Source organism: Ostrea edulis, chromosome 5 (assembly GCF_947568905.1).
Source record: "Ostrea edulis chromosome 5, xbOstEdul1.1, whole genome shotgun sequence".
Taxonomy (NCBI): Eukaryota; Metazoa; Mollusca; class Bivalvia; order Ostreida; family Ostreidae; genus Ostrea; species Ostrea edulis.
The window spans coordinates 38967435-38984991 of record NC_079168.1 but is presented as its reverse complement, the minus strand read 5'-3'; the positions used below and the strand labels follow the sequence as shown (position 1 = coordinate 38984991).

Genomic DNA, 17557 nt, shown 5'->3' with positions numbered 1-17557 from the left:
TTCAAATACCGAGAGGTTTAGAATCATCAAATCTTGTAAGTTGATGCATCTTGAGGCCTTGAAGCATATTTATATAAAAGTAGGTCACAGTGACCTACTTTTTGAATTTTGCAGATATTCAAATTTCACATTTTCAATTTTAGATGCATATTTTGGGCACTGTAAAACCTAGGATCATCAGACTTTGTCAGTTGATGCGTCTTCAGTCTTTGGTTTGTGTCGACCAAAAAGTAGGTCACCGTGACCTACTTTTGGTATTTGACAGCTAAATTACTATATTTCAGACACTATTTGACCTACAATCATCAAACTTTGTCAGTTGATGCATCTTGAGTCTTCGGAGTGTATCGACCAAAAAGTAGGTCACTGTGACCTACTTTTGGCATTTGACAGTTATATTTATATATTTCAGTCACTAATTGACCTACAATCATCAAACTTTGACAGTTGATGCATCTTGAGTCTACGGAGTGTGTCGACCACCTTGACCTACTTTTGGAATTGGACGGCTATATTTATATATTTCAGATACTATTTGACCTACAGTCATCAAACTTTGTCAGTTGATGGGTCTTGCATGTTCGAAGGGTTTCGACCAAAAAGTAGGTCACCTTGACCTACTTTTGGAATTGGACGGCTATATTTATATATTTCAGATACTATTTGACCTACAGTCATCAAACTTTGTCAGTTGTTGGGTCTTGCATGTTCGAAGGGTTTCAACCAAAAAGTAGGTCAACTTGACCTACTTTTGGAATTGGACGGCTATATTTATATATTTCAGATACTATTTGACCTACAGTCATCAAACTTTGTCAGTTGATGCGTCTTGCATGTTCAAAGGGTGTCGACCAAAAAGTAGGTCACTTTGACCTACTTTTGGAATTGGACGGCTATATTTATATAATTCAGATACTATTTGACCTACAGTCATCAAACTTTGTCAGTTGTTGGGTCTTGCATGTTTGAAGGGTGTTGACGAAAAAGTAGGTCACCTTGACCTACTTTTGGAATTGGACGGCTATATTTATATATTTCAGATACTATTTGACCTACAGTCATCAAACTTTGTCAGTTGATGGGTCTTGCATGTTCGGAGTTCGCTGACCAAAAAGTAGGTCACTATGACCTACGATTGGAATTTGTCAGCTATATTTCAATATTCAGATACTAATTGGGTTAAAATCATCAAACTTTGTCAGTTGATATTTCTTGGGTTCTCAAAATGTGTAAACCAAAAAATAGGTCACATTGACCTACTTTTTTTTAATTCTTAGGATTTAACTAAAGATTTAGAATACTAAGAGGCTAATAATAGAAATGGTGGGGGTTGTACAATTTATCAGAAGAGCGATTCTAGGCCCTTGGGCCTCTTGTTTTTTCTTCCTATTGCTATTTTCTTGTATATTGTAATCATGATAATGCAATGAAAGCTATTCAATAAAAGTACACTACAACATGTACAAGATCATCTGAACTGCTGAGATCTATTTATTTTAGATGACCCTGAGTATTGTTCTGCTCTGAGTGACTCGGACAGGAGATACCCAACAGTGTTTTTCAAAGTAGTGAAATTAGAAGGACCTCAGTCTCACTTCCCCAGTTTTATTTGTGATCAGCGGGCAACACGAGTAGTTCAGGTATTGTGTTATTCGCTTTTGTTCAGATAAAATACCTACATTAATTTTGGTGTAGTTGAAAAAATATTAAGGGAAAACTTTCCGACATTCCCAGTTGTTTTGATACAAAAAATTGCTTACATAGAAAAGGTGCATGTCTTGATTTTAAATTACAGAGAAATACTGGATACGAACAATTTTGATTAAGGAATGAAGCTAGTTTTGACCTATGTTATACGATATAATGTAACTTGGTGCAGTTTATGCTTTATAATCCGTGAAGCAGATTATAAGAAGCGTAAACTGCACCAAGTTACATTATATCGTATAACATAGGTCAAAATTAGCTTCATTCCTTATAATTTAATGTAAAAAGACAACACTACACTGTACAAGTCTTCATTTATACAAAAAAGTAAACAAACACTGAGAAATAGAAATCACTTGCACCGCACAAGGATTCACTTAGCAACAGACTGAGGAAGTGTTGACCGAGAAAACCGCCATCTTGGTTCTATGCACCAGAGCATGTACTTTATGAATCAAATTTGAAAATGCAAGGTGTTGTTTTCAACAAATCCTGATAATAGAAGATATGTGTAGGCTACATATGTAGGCCCAATGTTTACTGCACAGCACAAGACTAACTTTTGAGTCACTCCAACAGTAAATACCGGTAAGTTTTTAAAAATCTAAACCTGACATCACACAAAATACATCATGCATTAGAAAATGCTACATGTACATGGTTTGACTTTGTAAAAGTTTTAAACTAAATTATAACTTTATACCATAGCATGCAGCATCGTCGCCAATTAAATCCGACACAGTAAAATGTAAACAATTAACAAAATGCAATCCACATGTCAGTCGATGTGATATGACGTCATTTGGTACAATTTGCAAGAGATGACACATTTTATGCTTTGATAGGTGGATCAAGCAATCCCACAAGTGAAACTGTATTTTACTATATGAAATGGCAAAAGCTGCAGGTACTTGATATATTATTTCGCATATGATATCGTATTAGAGATAGTATCGAGTTTTTACTGTTATTGTTTTCTGTAGTTACAAGTAAAAAAAAAACTGACATGGAAAAAAAATCAAAGAAAGGTATTTTATTGTGCACCTTTTATTTCTTTGATATTCATTTTCATAGAAGACCTACAACGTAACGATGCTGTGATGTAAATTTTTTAAAAAGGTAGTGCCGTCTTGGGTTACCACTATACAATATAAACTAAACCTTTTCAGTCTGCTCAGCCAATCAAATTGCATATTACAAATAAAATAAAATTATTTCAATATAAACGTAATTAATTATATACAATGAGTTCATAATATGTTTTAAAACTACAGGGAATGAAAATCACATCGCTGTAATCATGAATTCATTAAAAGTATATTCACTGTATCTGTGTTTTACTGTACCTTAATTTTTCATCTTTGTTAAATTAGATGTACTCCTTTCTCTTTTATGCAATAGATTTTCTGTGTTTCATTCCAAAAGGCTTTGTTTCTTGTGACTGACAGACAGAGGTTTATAAAATGAATGAGAAAGTGTGTGAGCTATGCTCATTGATTTTAAACTGTCACCTGAGTTTGGTATCTGTTCTGTCCATTCACTTATTAGTGTTGCACTATCATGGGTAAGGTTTGAACTAGTGCTAGTTGTAGTCATGGAATTCTATGTATACAGTGCGGTTGTAGTATGAATGTTGTCTGCTCAAAAATCACATTGTGAAGTACACATAGATATATTTATGTTTAATGATAATACTAAAGCACTTAGAACTTACTATTACATATATTGGCTCTACTGATTTTGTTTTTTTTTTTTAGAAAAATGAATATTCAATATTGATTTACAGGAAAATGCACTGATTTCAACAGTTTGTGTCTTTTTGTGGAAAAACCAATTTTTGACATTTTGTACAACTTATACACTGTCTTTTTATGATTTAAGTAGGAACCTGTACTTCTCAATACATGACACCTGGTGCAGTTATCACTGGTTTGATTGACAACTGTGTATCTTTGTTTATTTCCTTCTAAAGGTTGGGTCCGTCCACAGTTATGTCCCCCTGATCATGACCCCATACCTGTCTGCTAAACCGCTGTCTTACTGGGACCAGACTTTTCAAGTCCATGGGATGGACAGACATGTAGGCAAACTAGAGACTCTCATCAGGCCATACCTACAGCACAGGTATTTTGTAAAAATGTTTTATGGTTTACCCAATTTACCCTCAGCAGTCAAATTTCTTGTTAGATATATTATGGCATGATTTTACGACTTAACAAAAGAAGCACGTTTATGAATTTAATTTATGTGAAAACTTGAATGGTAGCTACCTTATCTTTGTGGAAAAATATTCTCACTTTTTGTCCATAGAAGTAAACTTTATAGGTTGTCTGTGATTTTATCCTCTTCATTGTGTATACAACTATTGATGTATTAGCATCTCACAATATCACACTGCACAAATTAAGACAGAAATTTTTCTTATTTGTACTGTCACATTACTATAAAATTGGACATATTCAATATTGGAAAGAAATTTAACACATGTGCTTATTGTTTTATTGTTTACAAAACTGATAATGTTCTAGTATAACCTTAGTATCGCAATACATGTATTAGGAAATTTGTAATACAAGGAGAATGAAGTGTATGTGATTTAAAAATAATTTCATAAATATTTTTACTTTGCACATAGAACAAAGAACACAAGGTAGAGCACATGTTAATGCACCTTCTATTGAATATCACATCTCTAGAGCACAGCACTAGACCGTGATATCACATACTAATATTTACATTCGCCAATGCACTTCCTTATATGACAGTACTAATGAAATTGATGTTCAATTTCGAGTGACATGAATTTGGTCATGTGATCAGTTTGTTCTTGCGTATGAATACAATCACCGCTTCAAAAGTCAGTTCCTGTATTTTCACCTGGCTTCTTGCGTATGCAATGCAGTGGGGGATTTAGACCCCCCACCCCCCCCCCCCCCCCCCCCCCACCCCCTCTCGCCACAAACTAAAATAATAGAAATAGTTTGAGTAAAATTTCAGATTAGTAAAATTCCAGATTGTCACCCAAAATGGCTAAGCATTTTGGCTAATACTTGACTTTCACACACACCCTTTCGTAAACCCTGGATCCGCCACTGCAATGACATCATAACAGAAATAAACGCAGCAGGATATTTATACAGTTTATTTTGAAAAATTTCATCAATTTATAAAAGAGAAACATTAAATATATATCATTTTGTTGTTTCATTTTATACAGTTTTAAATACCGTCTGCAACTTCTGCATGGCGAATTTATAAAATAAAGTTCTATAATATTGGAAGTGAAAACATGTAGGCAGAGTTATAAACCTACATGTATTTACTTCATGATGATAAGTTAACCTGTTGTTTCCTGGCAACTTCCATCACGGCTATGACTCGGCATGATTATAAGCGAGGCTGGTTTCGAGGCTTGAAAAATTTACATGTTCATGTCAGGGTACCGGTGCGAGTCTTCATTAAAATCCTACAACAGAAATCTCTCGAGTGAACAAAAACTCCGTCAGTTCATTTTTATTTTATTTTACACACACTGAAGGTAAATAAAAGAAGCAACCTACCTGCACTTGGTCTAAATCTGTCTTACTGTCTTGAATCGTCTCCTGCATGGCTACAACTGCGAGTCCTAACGATGAACGTTGTTTCTTTCCAAAAACCTGACTAAGAGCTTAACGTTAACTTGACCCATCATATCCACCATCAATTCTCTCAGATCCTTTGAGTTTCTGTCGAAATCTGTGATCAACAATTGCGTTTTCAACTTAGTAAGCTACACCGACGCCAGTTTCTCCATCGCTGATCGCGACCAAATCACACCACGGATGTAGTTTACTCCGCCCTTGTTGTCATTTCAGTTAACTTTACGCTCTAAATTACCTTTTATTTTTACACATGTTTCGTCTTTTTTTAACATTTTCAATTAAATATCTATATCTTATATTCTCTTTGATATTGTTTCTAATTTTTTATTTGATAAAACTCTTACGAACTATATTTTGTGTTCTACGATCGTTATTTTGGTCATCTGCTACATAATCATGGAAGCTCGGTAAGAACACAAATCAAAATAGAAAATATAAATATAAGAAATAAAATATCAGCAATATGTAGCAAATACAAGAAATATAAAGTGTGATTTCAAAAAGCGAGCGCTTAAAAATAAAGATCTAAAATCATCAGATATCATTTGTTTACCACATGAACTTAATATTTTTCAACTTTTTTTGATGTAGTTTAATGATTATTTGTCAACCTAAAAGGTAAGGAAAGTCAATTAGACAAATGAAGGCAGTGTTCATTCAGTTTTTCGTATGTAATAATTGGTTGTTTGTGGTGATGATTTCTGAAGTTGTTATATCTACTATGAAACTGATTTGGAATAGGACAGCCACTTCCCATTTTAGCATGTGAATTGTCAACATACCATAATGCATTACGTAGACAAGTAAGGACTTTTGTGGCACTTTGTATGTATTGGGCAGACCAACCATTTTCAAAGTTAGAAGCCCACTCTATCAAATCGTTGAATAATTTCTGTGGTCCTAGCTCGGAGTTCTTTGTTGGTGATTTTTTCAGGAAGAGTATGTTTTTGAAGCATTCATAAGACATAAAAACGCATCTACTTTGTGTTTGTCTTGAACAAGGTGTTACTGAATTGCATTTTAGTTTCATTTCTACTGACTTTCGATTTCAGATCTATGCATATTGCTAGAGACATGTCTGGTTTTGAAATCTCTATGGCATCGCTTTTAGCATTTTCTTTAATTTTGATGGAGCACACCTCATCAATATTCACCAGTCCTTTTGTAAATTTGTCGTAAGCTGTTGATGTTCTCTTAATAGTGGCATCGAATAGTGCTTCAAAAGTTTCATCGACTTCCAGTTCAATTGCAGTATAAGGAACAATTTCCAATCCAGTGTTTTGAACTATCTACATATGAAGATAGGCATAGTGATAAATTTTTAACACCGTATTACACTGTAGGAACTTTCTTGAGATCCTGCGCTTTTGGCATTCGTCAACCACGTGTATCAAGGTCTTTAGTGTGCTTGTTGTAAAACGTTGAAAATATTTTTGGACATGCGGGTGGATATTATTTTTATGCCCCCGAGATCGAAGATTGGGGGGCATATTGTTTTTGTCCTGTCTGTCATTCTGTAATTCTGTCATTCTGTCTGAAATTTTAACCTTGCTAATAACTTGAACAATAAGTGATAGAGCTTTGATATTTCACATGAGTATTCCTTGTGACAAGACCTTTCCGTTGGTACTTAACCTTTTGACCTTGACATTTGATCTACTTTTTGAAAAATTGACATTGGTCTGAGGTCATAACTTCTAAATGGTAAATATTAGAGCTTTCATATTGTACATGAGCATTTCTTATGACAGGATCTTTCTACTGGTACCAAGATATTTGTCCTTGTGACCTTGGCCATCTTTGGAATTGGCCATTATCAGGGGCATTTGTGTTTCACAAACACATCTTGTTTGATATAAATCTAATAATTTAGATTTATTACAAATAGAAGCGGCAAATCTTACGAACTAGATTACAAATTGGCATGGCCTTACCTGATATTTGATATAAATACTTTTCATTGATAAAACATAATTAGAATTATGATTCTGTTAATTGATATAAAATTTCTTTGAAAATAATTAATTTGCAGAAAAAATTGAAGGTCAAGTTTTTATAAATTTCATTCCTGTTAAATGCAAGATATAATTTAAAAAAAAAAAATTAAACTAGCACATTCTCAAGCACCACTAGCAGTATAGGGCACTGATCACAATTTGCAAAACATGTCATGTGTAACTGCTTTTACATCTGATTGTACTAACCTTAGCCCACCGTAACAACACTGTACACATATGATACTATGTCCTACTGCAGAGAAAATCTAGACATTTGATTGGACGACAAGCGGGGAACATGAGGCCATGTGCCTTGCCAAAAATAGATGAGATACAAAATGGCTTCAATTGATCCACATTTTTGGTATAGACTTAATCACTTCGTTATATAAACATTATAAACATAGCTCTGCAGCAGGACATATTTGTTATATAAATTCTAGTCTTATGGTTCGGCAGCATATAAAATTTGACAGGGAATGCAAGTCCCATATAACTGATAGTATACAGCCTTATTCTCACGGCAGTGTCATTCTATCTAATGAATGGTAAATCCATGAAAGTATTGTTATAAAGAAAATAACACAACCGTAATCCTTTACATAACAAAAAAATCTGAGTAAAAACAGATTTGATATGGAAATTATGAAAAGAACTTGGAACAAATTCAACAGTTTACAGTCTTGATCTTAGATTTCCCACTGTCTTCATTTCATTGAAGTTTTATGAACAATGGAGGACAATTAAGGTTGGTGTTATCAAACATATGACATATGAAGATGTGATGAGAAAGGATTTTTTTGAGAATCCTTGATGTACACCAGTGATGACAAAAAGTGAATGTTAGTTGAGCCAAGTCTGGTTGATGGTTAAGTTGAGGACAAGAGTTCTCCTTCCTGGTCACCAGATACCAGTGTCAGTGGATTAAACTTCTAAAGTCTGAGGTGTAAACCAAGTAATACTGTTGGGGGGGGGGGGGGGGGCAACTTCTGTTACAAGGGGGACAACTTTTGTTGTAAGGGGACATTGATATATGTGACTCTATTACCAAATTGATGGGTGACTTTCAAAGGATATAGAATATGAGAATTGATTTGAAGCACATTTTAAAATTGGCCATGATTTGATTTAACCAAGGTATGATTTTTTTTATCTCGGATACCTCATTACTCATTTACATACAAGGTGGAGGGGATGGTTGGTTAAGAACACACCTGACATTTGGCAAAAATATATATTTATGATTGTGTTGGTCAATTGAAGATGTATAACAGTAAACATTGGACTCTCAGAATAAATAAGAACCTCCTCAATAACAGTAAGTTTTGGACTCGCAGAATAAATCAGACTCAATCAGTAAACTTTGGACTCACAGAATAGATCAGACTCAATAACAGTAAACTTTGGACTCACAGAATAGATCAGACTCAATAACAGTAAACTTTGGACTCACAGAATAGATCAGACTCAATGACAGTAAACTTTGGACTCACAGAATAGATCAGACTCAATAACAGTAAACTCTAGACTCCCAGAATACATCAGAACCTCCTAAGAGGACACTAGATTCTGACATTGTCTGAAAGCCTGTTTATGTTTTCTGTTCCATTCCCACTGATTTAGTTTACAGTTGTTTGTGTACATTGTGACACTAATGATGACAAGTCAGAGATGTAAGTCCATTATAACTCAAGGTGAGGGTTAAGTTGAGAACATCTGTGTTTTCCTTCTCTCCTGACAAGATTATTTTGTGACTATGATTGAGGGAATTCGAATCTGAAGTGTTTCAATTCTTTTTATATATCTAGTAGTGTATTCTGCATTTCTCTATCATGTAAATGTATCAAAAACTACTAATACATCATCCTAACTCTGTCATCGTTTTATGAAATAAAAAATCTCATCCAGATCATTCATGTTATTCTATCTAATGAGAGGTAAAACCATTAAATTACAATTGTTATAAAGAAAATATCACAACCGTAATCCTTTACATACATACAAAAAATAATCTGAGTAAAAAAAGATTTGATATGGAAATGATGAAAAGAACTTGGAACAAATTCAACAGTTTACAGTTTTGATCTTAAATTTCTCACTGTCTTCATTTCATTGAACTTTTATGAACAGTGGAGGACAATTAAGGTTGGTGTTATCAAACATATGACATATGAAGATGTGATGAAAAATTATTTGTTGAGAATCCTTGATGTACACCAGTGATGACAAAAGGCGAATGTTAGTTGAGCCGAGTCTGGTTGATGGTTAAGTTGAGGACAAGAGTTCTCCTTATAATTATCAGATACTGGTGTCAGTGGATTAAGTTACAAAAGTCTGAGGTGTAATTCAAGTTATACTGTTGCAGGGTTGGGGGGGGGGGGGTACTTTTGTTACAAGGGGGACAACATCTTTTACAAGGGGGACAACTTCTGTTACAAGGGGGGACAACTTCTTTTACAAGGGGGGCAACTTCTGTTACCATTTCTTGTCTTGTGAAGAAATGTAAGTTACGCTTAATATATGTGACTTTATTACTATATTGGTTAATGGTTTTTTAAGGAGATAGAATATGAGAAATTATGTAAAGCACATTTTACAATTGTCCATGATTTAATTTAATCAAGGTATGATTTTTTTTATCTTGTATAGCTCATTACTCATTCACATGCAAGGGGGAGGAGGAGGGGGTTGGTTGGTTAAGAATGCACCTGATATTTTGCAAATATATATATTCATGATTACCGGCAGAACCTCCTCAATGACAGTAAACTCTAGACTCCCAGAATACATCAGAACCTCCTAAGAGGACACTAGATTCTGACATTGTCTGAAAGCCTGTTTATGTTTTCTGTTCCATTCCCACTGATTTAGTTTACAGTTGTTTGTGTACATTGTGACACTAATGATGACAAGTCAGAGATGTAAGTCCATTATAACTCAAGGTGAGGGTTAAGTTGAGAACATCTGTGTTTTCCTTCTCTCCTGACAAGATTATTTTGTGACTATGATTGAGGGAATTCGAATCTGAAGTGTTTCAATTCCTTTTATATATCTAGTAGTATATTCTGTATTCCTTTATCAAGTATATGAAATGTATTAAAACTACAATACATCATCCAGACTCTACAATCATTTCATGAAAAGAAAAATCTCATCCAGATCATTCATGAACATGTAGATTTGGTACATTACATCACATCAGCAGGTCATCAAAATGATTTGATGTAAAAACAGTAGTGATACATATTGTACTGAAGTAAATCCATGCAGAGAGATATTGTAATGTTATACATGTATTTTATGTGCACATATATAAAAAATTTAATATCTAGTGATATACAAATACATGGGTATTCATTTTACAGAATGGAGTCGGTGAATTTAAGAGATGTTATTCCTTCTGTGATGCTAACAGGTCCCAGTGGATGTGGCAAAACAACTGTCGCCATGATTGTGGCTAGGCGTCTCAACATGAATGTCCATAAAGTAAGATCACACTAATTACATGAATATCCATAAAGTAAGGTCTCACTAATGACATGAATGTTCATAAAGTAAGGTCTCACTAATGACATGAATGTCGATAAAGTAACATCACACTGATGACATGAATGCCCATAAAGTAAGGTTATACTAATGACATGAATGTCCGTAAAGTAAGGTCACACTAATGACATGAACGTCCATAAAGTAAGGTCACACTAATGACATGAATATCCGTAAAGTAAGATCTCACTAATGACATGAATATCCGTAAAGTAAGGTCACACTAATGGCAGGACATCTGTCACAGCTTGTGTTCTTCTTTATACTTTACATAATAGCAATTTACCTGTCCAAAATTATAATTATAGATAATGTATTGTTAAGTGGAACCTATGGAGAAGTTAGGGATGTCTGTAACCCAAACATCACTGCCACCATCATCACCACCAGATATCTTATGTCCACTTTCTGTATTATAAATTTAATACATACAACTCTCCTTCTCACCATTATTAACTGTCCACTACTTCATGACTTTATTTATTGTGTCCACTACTTCATGACTTTATGTACTGTGTCCACTACTTCATGACTTTATTTACTGTGTCCACTACTTCATGACTTTATTTACTGTGTCCACTACTTCATGACTTTATTTATTGTGTCCACTACTTCATGACTTTATTTACTGTGTCCACTACTTCATGACTTTATGTACTGTGTCCACTACTTCATGACTTTATGTACTGTGTCCACTACTTCATGACTTTATTATACCCCCCGCAACAAGTTGTGGGGGGGGGGGGGGGGGGGTATACTGGAATCGGGTTGTCCGTCTGTCCGTCCGTCCGTCTGTAGACGCAATGGTTTCCGGACTCTAAAGCATTATCCTTTCCACCTAACGTCACCATATCATACATATGGACTACCCATGGGATGAAGATGTTCCCTATCGATTTTGGGGTCAAAAGGTCAAAGGTCAAGCGCACTGGACATCGAAGTAGCAATATGGTTTCCGGGCTCTAAAGCGTTATCCTTTCCACCTACAGTCACCATATCATACATATGGACTACCCATGGGATGAAGATGTTACCTATTGATTTTGGGGTCAAAAGGTCAAAGGTCAAGCGCACTGGACATCGAAGTAGCAATATGGTTTCCGGGCTCTAAAGCGTTATCCTTTCCACCTACAGTCACCATATCATACATATGGACTACCCATGGGATGAAGATGTTCCCTATTGATTTTGGGGTCAAAAGGTCAAAGGTCAAGCGCACTGGACATCGAAGTAGCAATGTGGTTTCCGGGCTCTAAAGCGTTATCCTTTCCACCTACAGTCACCGTATCACACATATGGACTACCCATGGGATGAAGATGTTCCCTATTGATTTTGGGGTCAAAAGGTCAAAGGTCACGTGCACTGGACATCGAAGTAGCAATATGGTTCGGTTTGTCATGCCATTTGTTTTTTACACTCAGAAAAGAGGTAGTTTATACCTATTACCAACACCCTTTGGGAGATTGGGGTAAGCGGGGGGTATTCTTAGTGAGCATTGCTCACAGTACCTCTTGTTTATTGTGTCCACTACTTCATGACTTTATTTTAATACTGTGTCCACTACTTCATGACTTTATTTACTGTGTCCACTACTTCATGACTGTTTACTGTGTCCACTACTTCATGACTTTATTTACTGTGTCCACTACTTCATGACTTTATGTACTGTGTCCACTACTTCATGACTTTATGTACTGTGCCACTACTTCATGACTTTATTTACTGTGTCCACTACTTCATGACTTTATTTACTGTGTCCACTACTTCATGACTTTATGTACTGTGCCACTACTTCAGGACTTTATTTTAATACTGTGCCACTACTTCATGACTTTATTTACTGTGTCCACTACTTCATGACTTTATTTATTGTGTCCACTACTTCATGACTTTATGTACTGTGTCCACTACTTCATGACTTTATTTACTGTGTCCACTACTTCATGACTTTATTTACTGTGTCCACTACTTCATGACTTTATTTACTGTGTCCACTACTTCATGACTTTATGTACTGTGTCCACTACTTCATGACTTTATTTACTGTGTCCACTACTTCATGACTTTATTTTAATACTGTGTCCACTACTTCATGACTTTATTTACTGTGTCCACTACTTCATGACTTTATTTACTGTGTCCACTACTTCATGACTTTATGTACTGTGTCCACTACTTCATGACTTTATTTACTGTGTCCACTACTTCATGACTTTATTTTAATACTGTGTCCACTACTTCATGACTTTATGTACTGTGCCACTACTTCATGACTTTATTTACTGTGTCCACTACTTCATGACTTTATGTACTGTGTCCACTACTTCATGACTTTATTTACTGTGTCCACTACTTCATGACTTTATTTACTGTGTCCACTACTTCATGACTTTATTTATTGTGTCCACTATTTCATGACTTTATGTACTGTGCCACTACTTCATGACTTTATTTACTGTGTCCACTACTTCATGACTATTTACTGTGTCCACTACTTCATGACTTTATTTATTGTGTCCACTACTTCATGACTTTATGTACTGTGCCACTACTTCATGACTTTATGTACTGTGTCCACTACTTCATGACTTTATGTACTGTGTCCACTACTTCATGACTTTATGTACTGTGCCACTACTTCATGACTTTATGTACTGTGTCCACTACTTCATGACTTTATGTACTGTGTCCACTACTTCATGACTTTATTTACTGTGTCCACTACTTCATGACTTTATTTACTGTGTCCACTACTTCATGACTTTATGTACTGTGTCCACTACTTCATGACTTTATTTATTGTGTCCACTACTTCATGACTTTATTTACTGTGTCCACTACTTCATGACTATTTACTGTGTCCACTACTTCATGACTTTATTTATTGTGTCCACTACTTCATGACTTTATGTACTGTGCCACTACTTCATGACTTTATGTACTGTGTCCACTACTTCATGACTTTATGTACTGTGTCCACTACTTCATGACTTTATGTACTGTGCCACTACTTCATGACTTTATGTACTGTGTCCACTACTTCATGACTTTATGTACTGTGTCCACTACTTCATGACTTTATTTAACTGTGCCACTACTTCATGACTTTATTTACTGTGTCCACTACTTCAGGACTTTATGTACTGTGTCCACTACTTCAGGACTTTATGTACTGTGTCCACTACTTCAGGACTTTATTTACTGTGCCACTACTACATGACTTTATGTACTGTAAAATGTTGATCATCCTGTTTTGTACCTGGAAACCTTTACTGTTTGTACAACAGTCCAATATTGTTTCCTCAGGTGAACTGTCACAGTCTATATGGGGAGTCCTCAGGGTCTATTGAAGCCAGAATCAAGAATGTCTTCAATGCAGGTAAATCATCCAAATTTGATGTATTTTTATATGAAAATTTCATGGTCATAATTTCTTATTTTTATTTTTGCCCCCGGAATTGAAGATTCGGGGGCATATAGTTTTTGGCCTGTCTGTCTACGTCCGTCCTTCCATCTGTCTGTGGCAAAAAACTTTAACCTTGGACATATCTTTTACGCCATACAACGTAAAGCTTTCATATTTGGTATGTGTATTCCTTGCGGCAAGACCTTTCCATTGATTCCAAAATCTTTGACCTTATGAGCTTAACATTGACTTTGGACCTGGTTCCACTTTGTTGTAATCTGGGGGCATCAGAGTTTCACAAATACAGCTTGTTCTAGATACTGTAAATCACATTTTATTCACAATTATTTGTGCTTAATTTCACGGTTCTAACCATTCATGAAAATTTAGTTTTCACAAATAAACTCTTACTCGTAGAAGACTTAAACCAGACTTTGTTCTAATGGTGCATATTTTAAAAGTGATACAGTGTTCAGTGAAAACTTCAAAGAGTATATAGGGTACAGTTGAACTTTGATGATGGATATATCGGAGTGAGTTGGAAGTCCCAACTACATTTGTTTTATGCGTTTTAACTTCAATATCTTGAATCCTTGGATATCTTGAAACCCTTTCTCGGCCCCATCGAGTTCAAGATATGAAGGTTTGACTGTATTTGCCTCAGTAGAATATTGAGGTATATGTTTATTTTCTTCTTTCAGCTAGTACGTTTTCTCCTTGTATCTTGTTGCTACATAGCATTCATGCACTAGGAAAGGATAAAGATAGAAGTGTTGAAGGTAATGTATGATCTATCAGAATGACAGACAGAGTTTTACTGTACGAGTTAGAGCCCTGGTATAATGTAAGATCTGTCAGAATGGCAGACAGAGTTTTACTCTACGAGTTAGACCCTGGTGTGGAGAATACAATAGATAATCATTGTCAGAGGTATTTCATCTCTGTGTGATTGTCCAGTTTGTCCATCTGTGTGATGTCCAGTTTGTCCATCTGTGTAAGTGTCCAGTTTGTCCATCTATTTAACGTCCAGTATATCCATCCTTGCTAACCAAATGCTTGTGATCCATTCCCCTCTTGTGGAAGAAGTGGAGTGGATCTTAAGCACTTGGCTAGCAAAGACAAGTACAATTAACTCTCGAATTATCACCACTCAATTCATCGCCATTTTCATTATAACGCCGCATTTTTTAAAGAACATTTTCCAATTACTTAAAATTCTCATTAAAACGCCAAATTCATGATCACTGTTTGCCATGGTGTTTTTCTTACAAAAGTCTATTTCAAAGTGTTAATTATCTCGATAGACCACCACTGGTGCACATGGTCAGTGAAACAGGAAATTGGTCATTATTGAATTCCAACGTACAGCTGGCCAGAAGGATCCCAGTAATTGCTTAATTAAATGCACAAGAAAATGATGTAATGTTAACTGTAGTCTTGTTGTTTTTACATCATAGAAAAAAATTTCAGTTTAGCTATAGTTTCACCACAAAAGAGGTTTCTGTTGAATTTCTAAGCAAATCATTACATACCACGGAAACCATCCGAAATGTATACAACAATCACCAATTATTTTACTGTTCTATGGAAAAAGTTCATAAGAAGGGGGACAATTGGTGATATTTTGGTTGCAAAGGGTGAAATACTCGTTGATCTTTGTCCAGTTGATAACGACTCACCCACCAGGAAATAGCCATGCAGTGTGCTAAATACCGACACTGGACAAGGTTTTTAAATAACTTGGAACATATGCTGTGTATATTTGTCTTGTACTTTTATTGTTTTAAAATGAAGCCTTATTATTGATAAAACTATTTTAAACATGTTCGAAAATTTGAAAATATTTTTACAAGATATATTACTTTATCGTAATTACATAAGTATTGTAAGTAAAGAAGAATTAACCTATAATGTATATATATATATATATACACACACACACACACAAGAATAGTACATGATATAGCTCTTTCTCTTCAAGATGGTGGAAATTCAATTCCTCATGAAATTCGTTACAACGCCATAAATTCGAAAGAAGAAAAGGGTGCGATTTATCGAGAGTTGACTGTAGATCTGTCTTAGTCTGTGACATGCACGTGCAATTCACTAGTATTTTTTAACCAAGTCGGACAATTTATAAGCAAGTTTTCAAATGACAAATTACTGTATTTGATTTCTGAAACAAGTGTCTGTAACTGTTTGTACATGAAAGAGATGTCCACAGTCCAGGTTTGTTTTCTTTATTTGACAGGTATTGGTAGTCTTGCTGGTATGCGTTCACTTTTGTCATTTGTATATTTGCATTTACGTTTTTACTACTATGCACATTTAGCTTCTTTAGTTACTAAGGAAATGTCTTTCTTAATGTATGTTTCTTCATTTGCAAAATGATGTCAAAAAATTCTGTTTCATTTCTGTGTGACAATATGGCACCAAGCAAAACAACTCATTGATGAACCAAAAAATTCTAAGTGAAATTTTAAGAGTGGAATTCTTGAAGGAATGGGAATTGAATTTGTCAGCCCGATATCTCACCGTGTAGAGCATTTATGGGATTTGTGATCACTGCTCAGTGCTCCGTTTGTGTTTCACTCTGAAAATTCAGCAAAATAACATGGCATTGTTGTGACTTACCTGCATTTTTGTTGATTTTGAATTATTGTACCGGTAAAATAAAATTACCCTCATTAATCAAAATGAAACATTACATACATTTATATGTAAATTTGTTGCCTTAGAATTGTGTGTAAAATTAAAAACAATTTTCTTTTTTGATTTGAAACAAAGTTTATTGCATGGTATCTTTCATTTATATCTGCAATCTTATTGCTTTTCAAGGTCAAATGTTTTAAGTCATTGTCACTTGAAGGTGTACAGTATCTGATTGTTATCAAGCTTTCAGAAATACTGTAGTACATTGCATAAAGGTCTTGGTTTCTGTAGATTTTCAAGGTCAGTTTTGATATCTCAAGGTCGTGAAAAGAATTCATTATAATAAGAGTAAATAATTACAAGAAATGAAACCATATTTTTCATTAGGATGAAATTCACTGTGTACAAGACTGTGGAGAAGACTTTGAAATAGGTCATGTTGTAAGGGGACATCCCCCACTTTAGGGATCCTTTGTATTTTCTGGTGATGACCACCCCATGGTCAAAACCAGTCAACCAAACAAATTTACTCATGCATTCTCATGATGTGTTGGTGATCTGTTTACTTTAAGTTTATAACTTTTGATCCAGACCCTATGGAATACTA

The 17557-nt window shown here is 34.9% G+C and overlaps 1 protein-coding gene across 4 annotated transcripts in view; it reads left to right on the top strand.

Annotated features, from left to right (window-relative positions):
* The window catches only part of LOC125652244 (peroxisomal ATPase PEX6-like), a 52128-nt gene that overhangs the window by 4174 nt on the left and 30397 nt on the right, over positions 1-17557 (top strand). The window contains exons 4-10 of one of the 4 annotated variants that reach the window (XM_048881285.2): positions 1501-1640; positions 3680-3831; positions 4343-4357; positions 10711-10831; positions 14199-14271; positions 15000-15077; positions 16550-16567. In XM_048881285.2, coding sequence (XP_048737242.1) covers positions 1501-1640; positions 3680-3831; positions 4343-4357; positions 10711-10831; positions 14199-14271; positions 15000-15077; positions 16550-16567 — 597 coding nt within the window. The remainder of the gene's footprint in view (positions 1-1500; positions 1641-3679; positions 3832-4342; positions 4358-10710; positions 10832-14198; positions 14272-14999; positions 15078-16549; positions 16568-17557) is intronic. The other 3 variants (XM_048881286.2, XM_048881288.2, XM_048881289.2) reach the window with 3 other exon arrangements.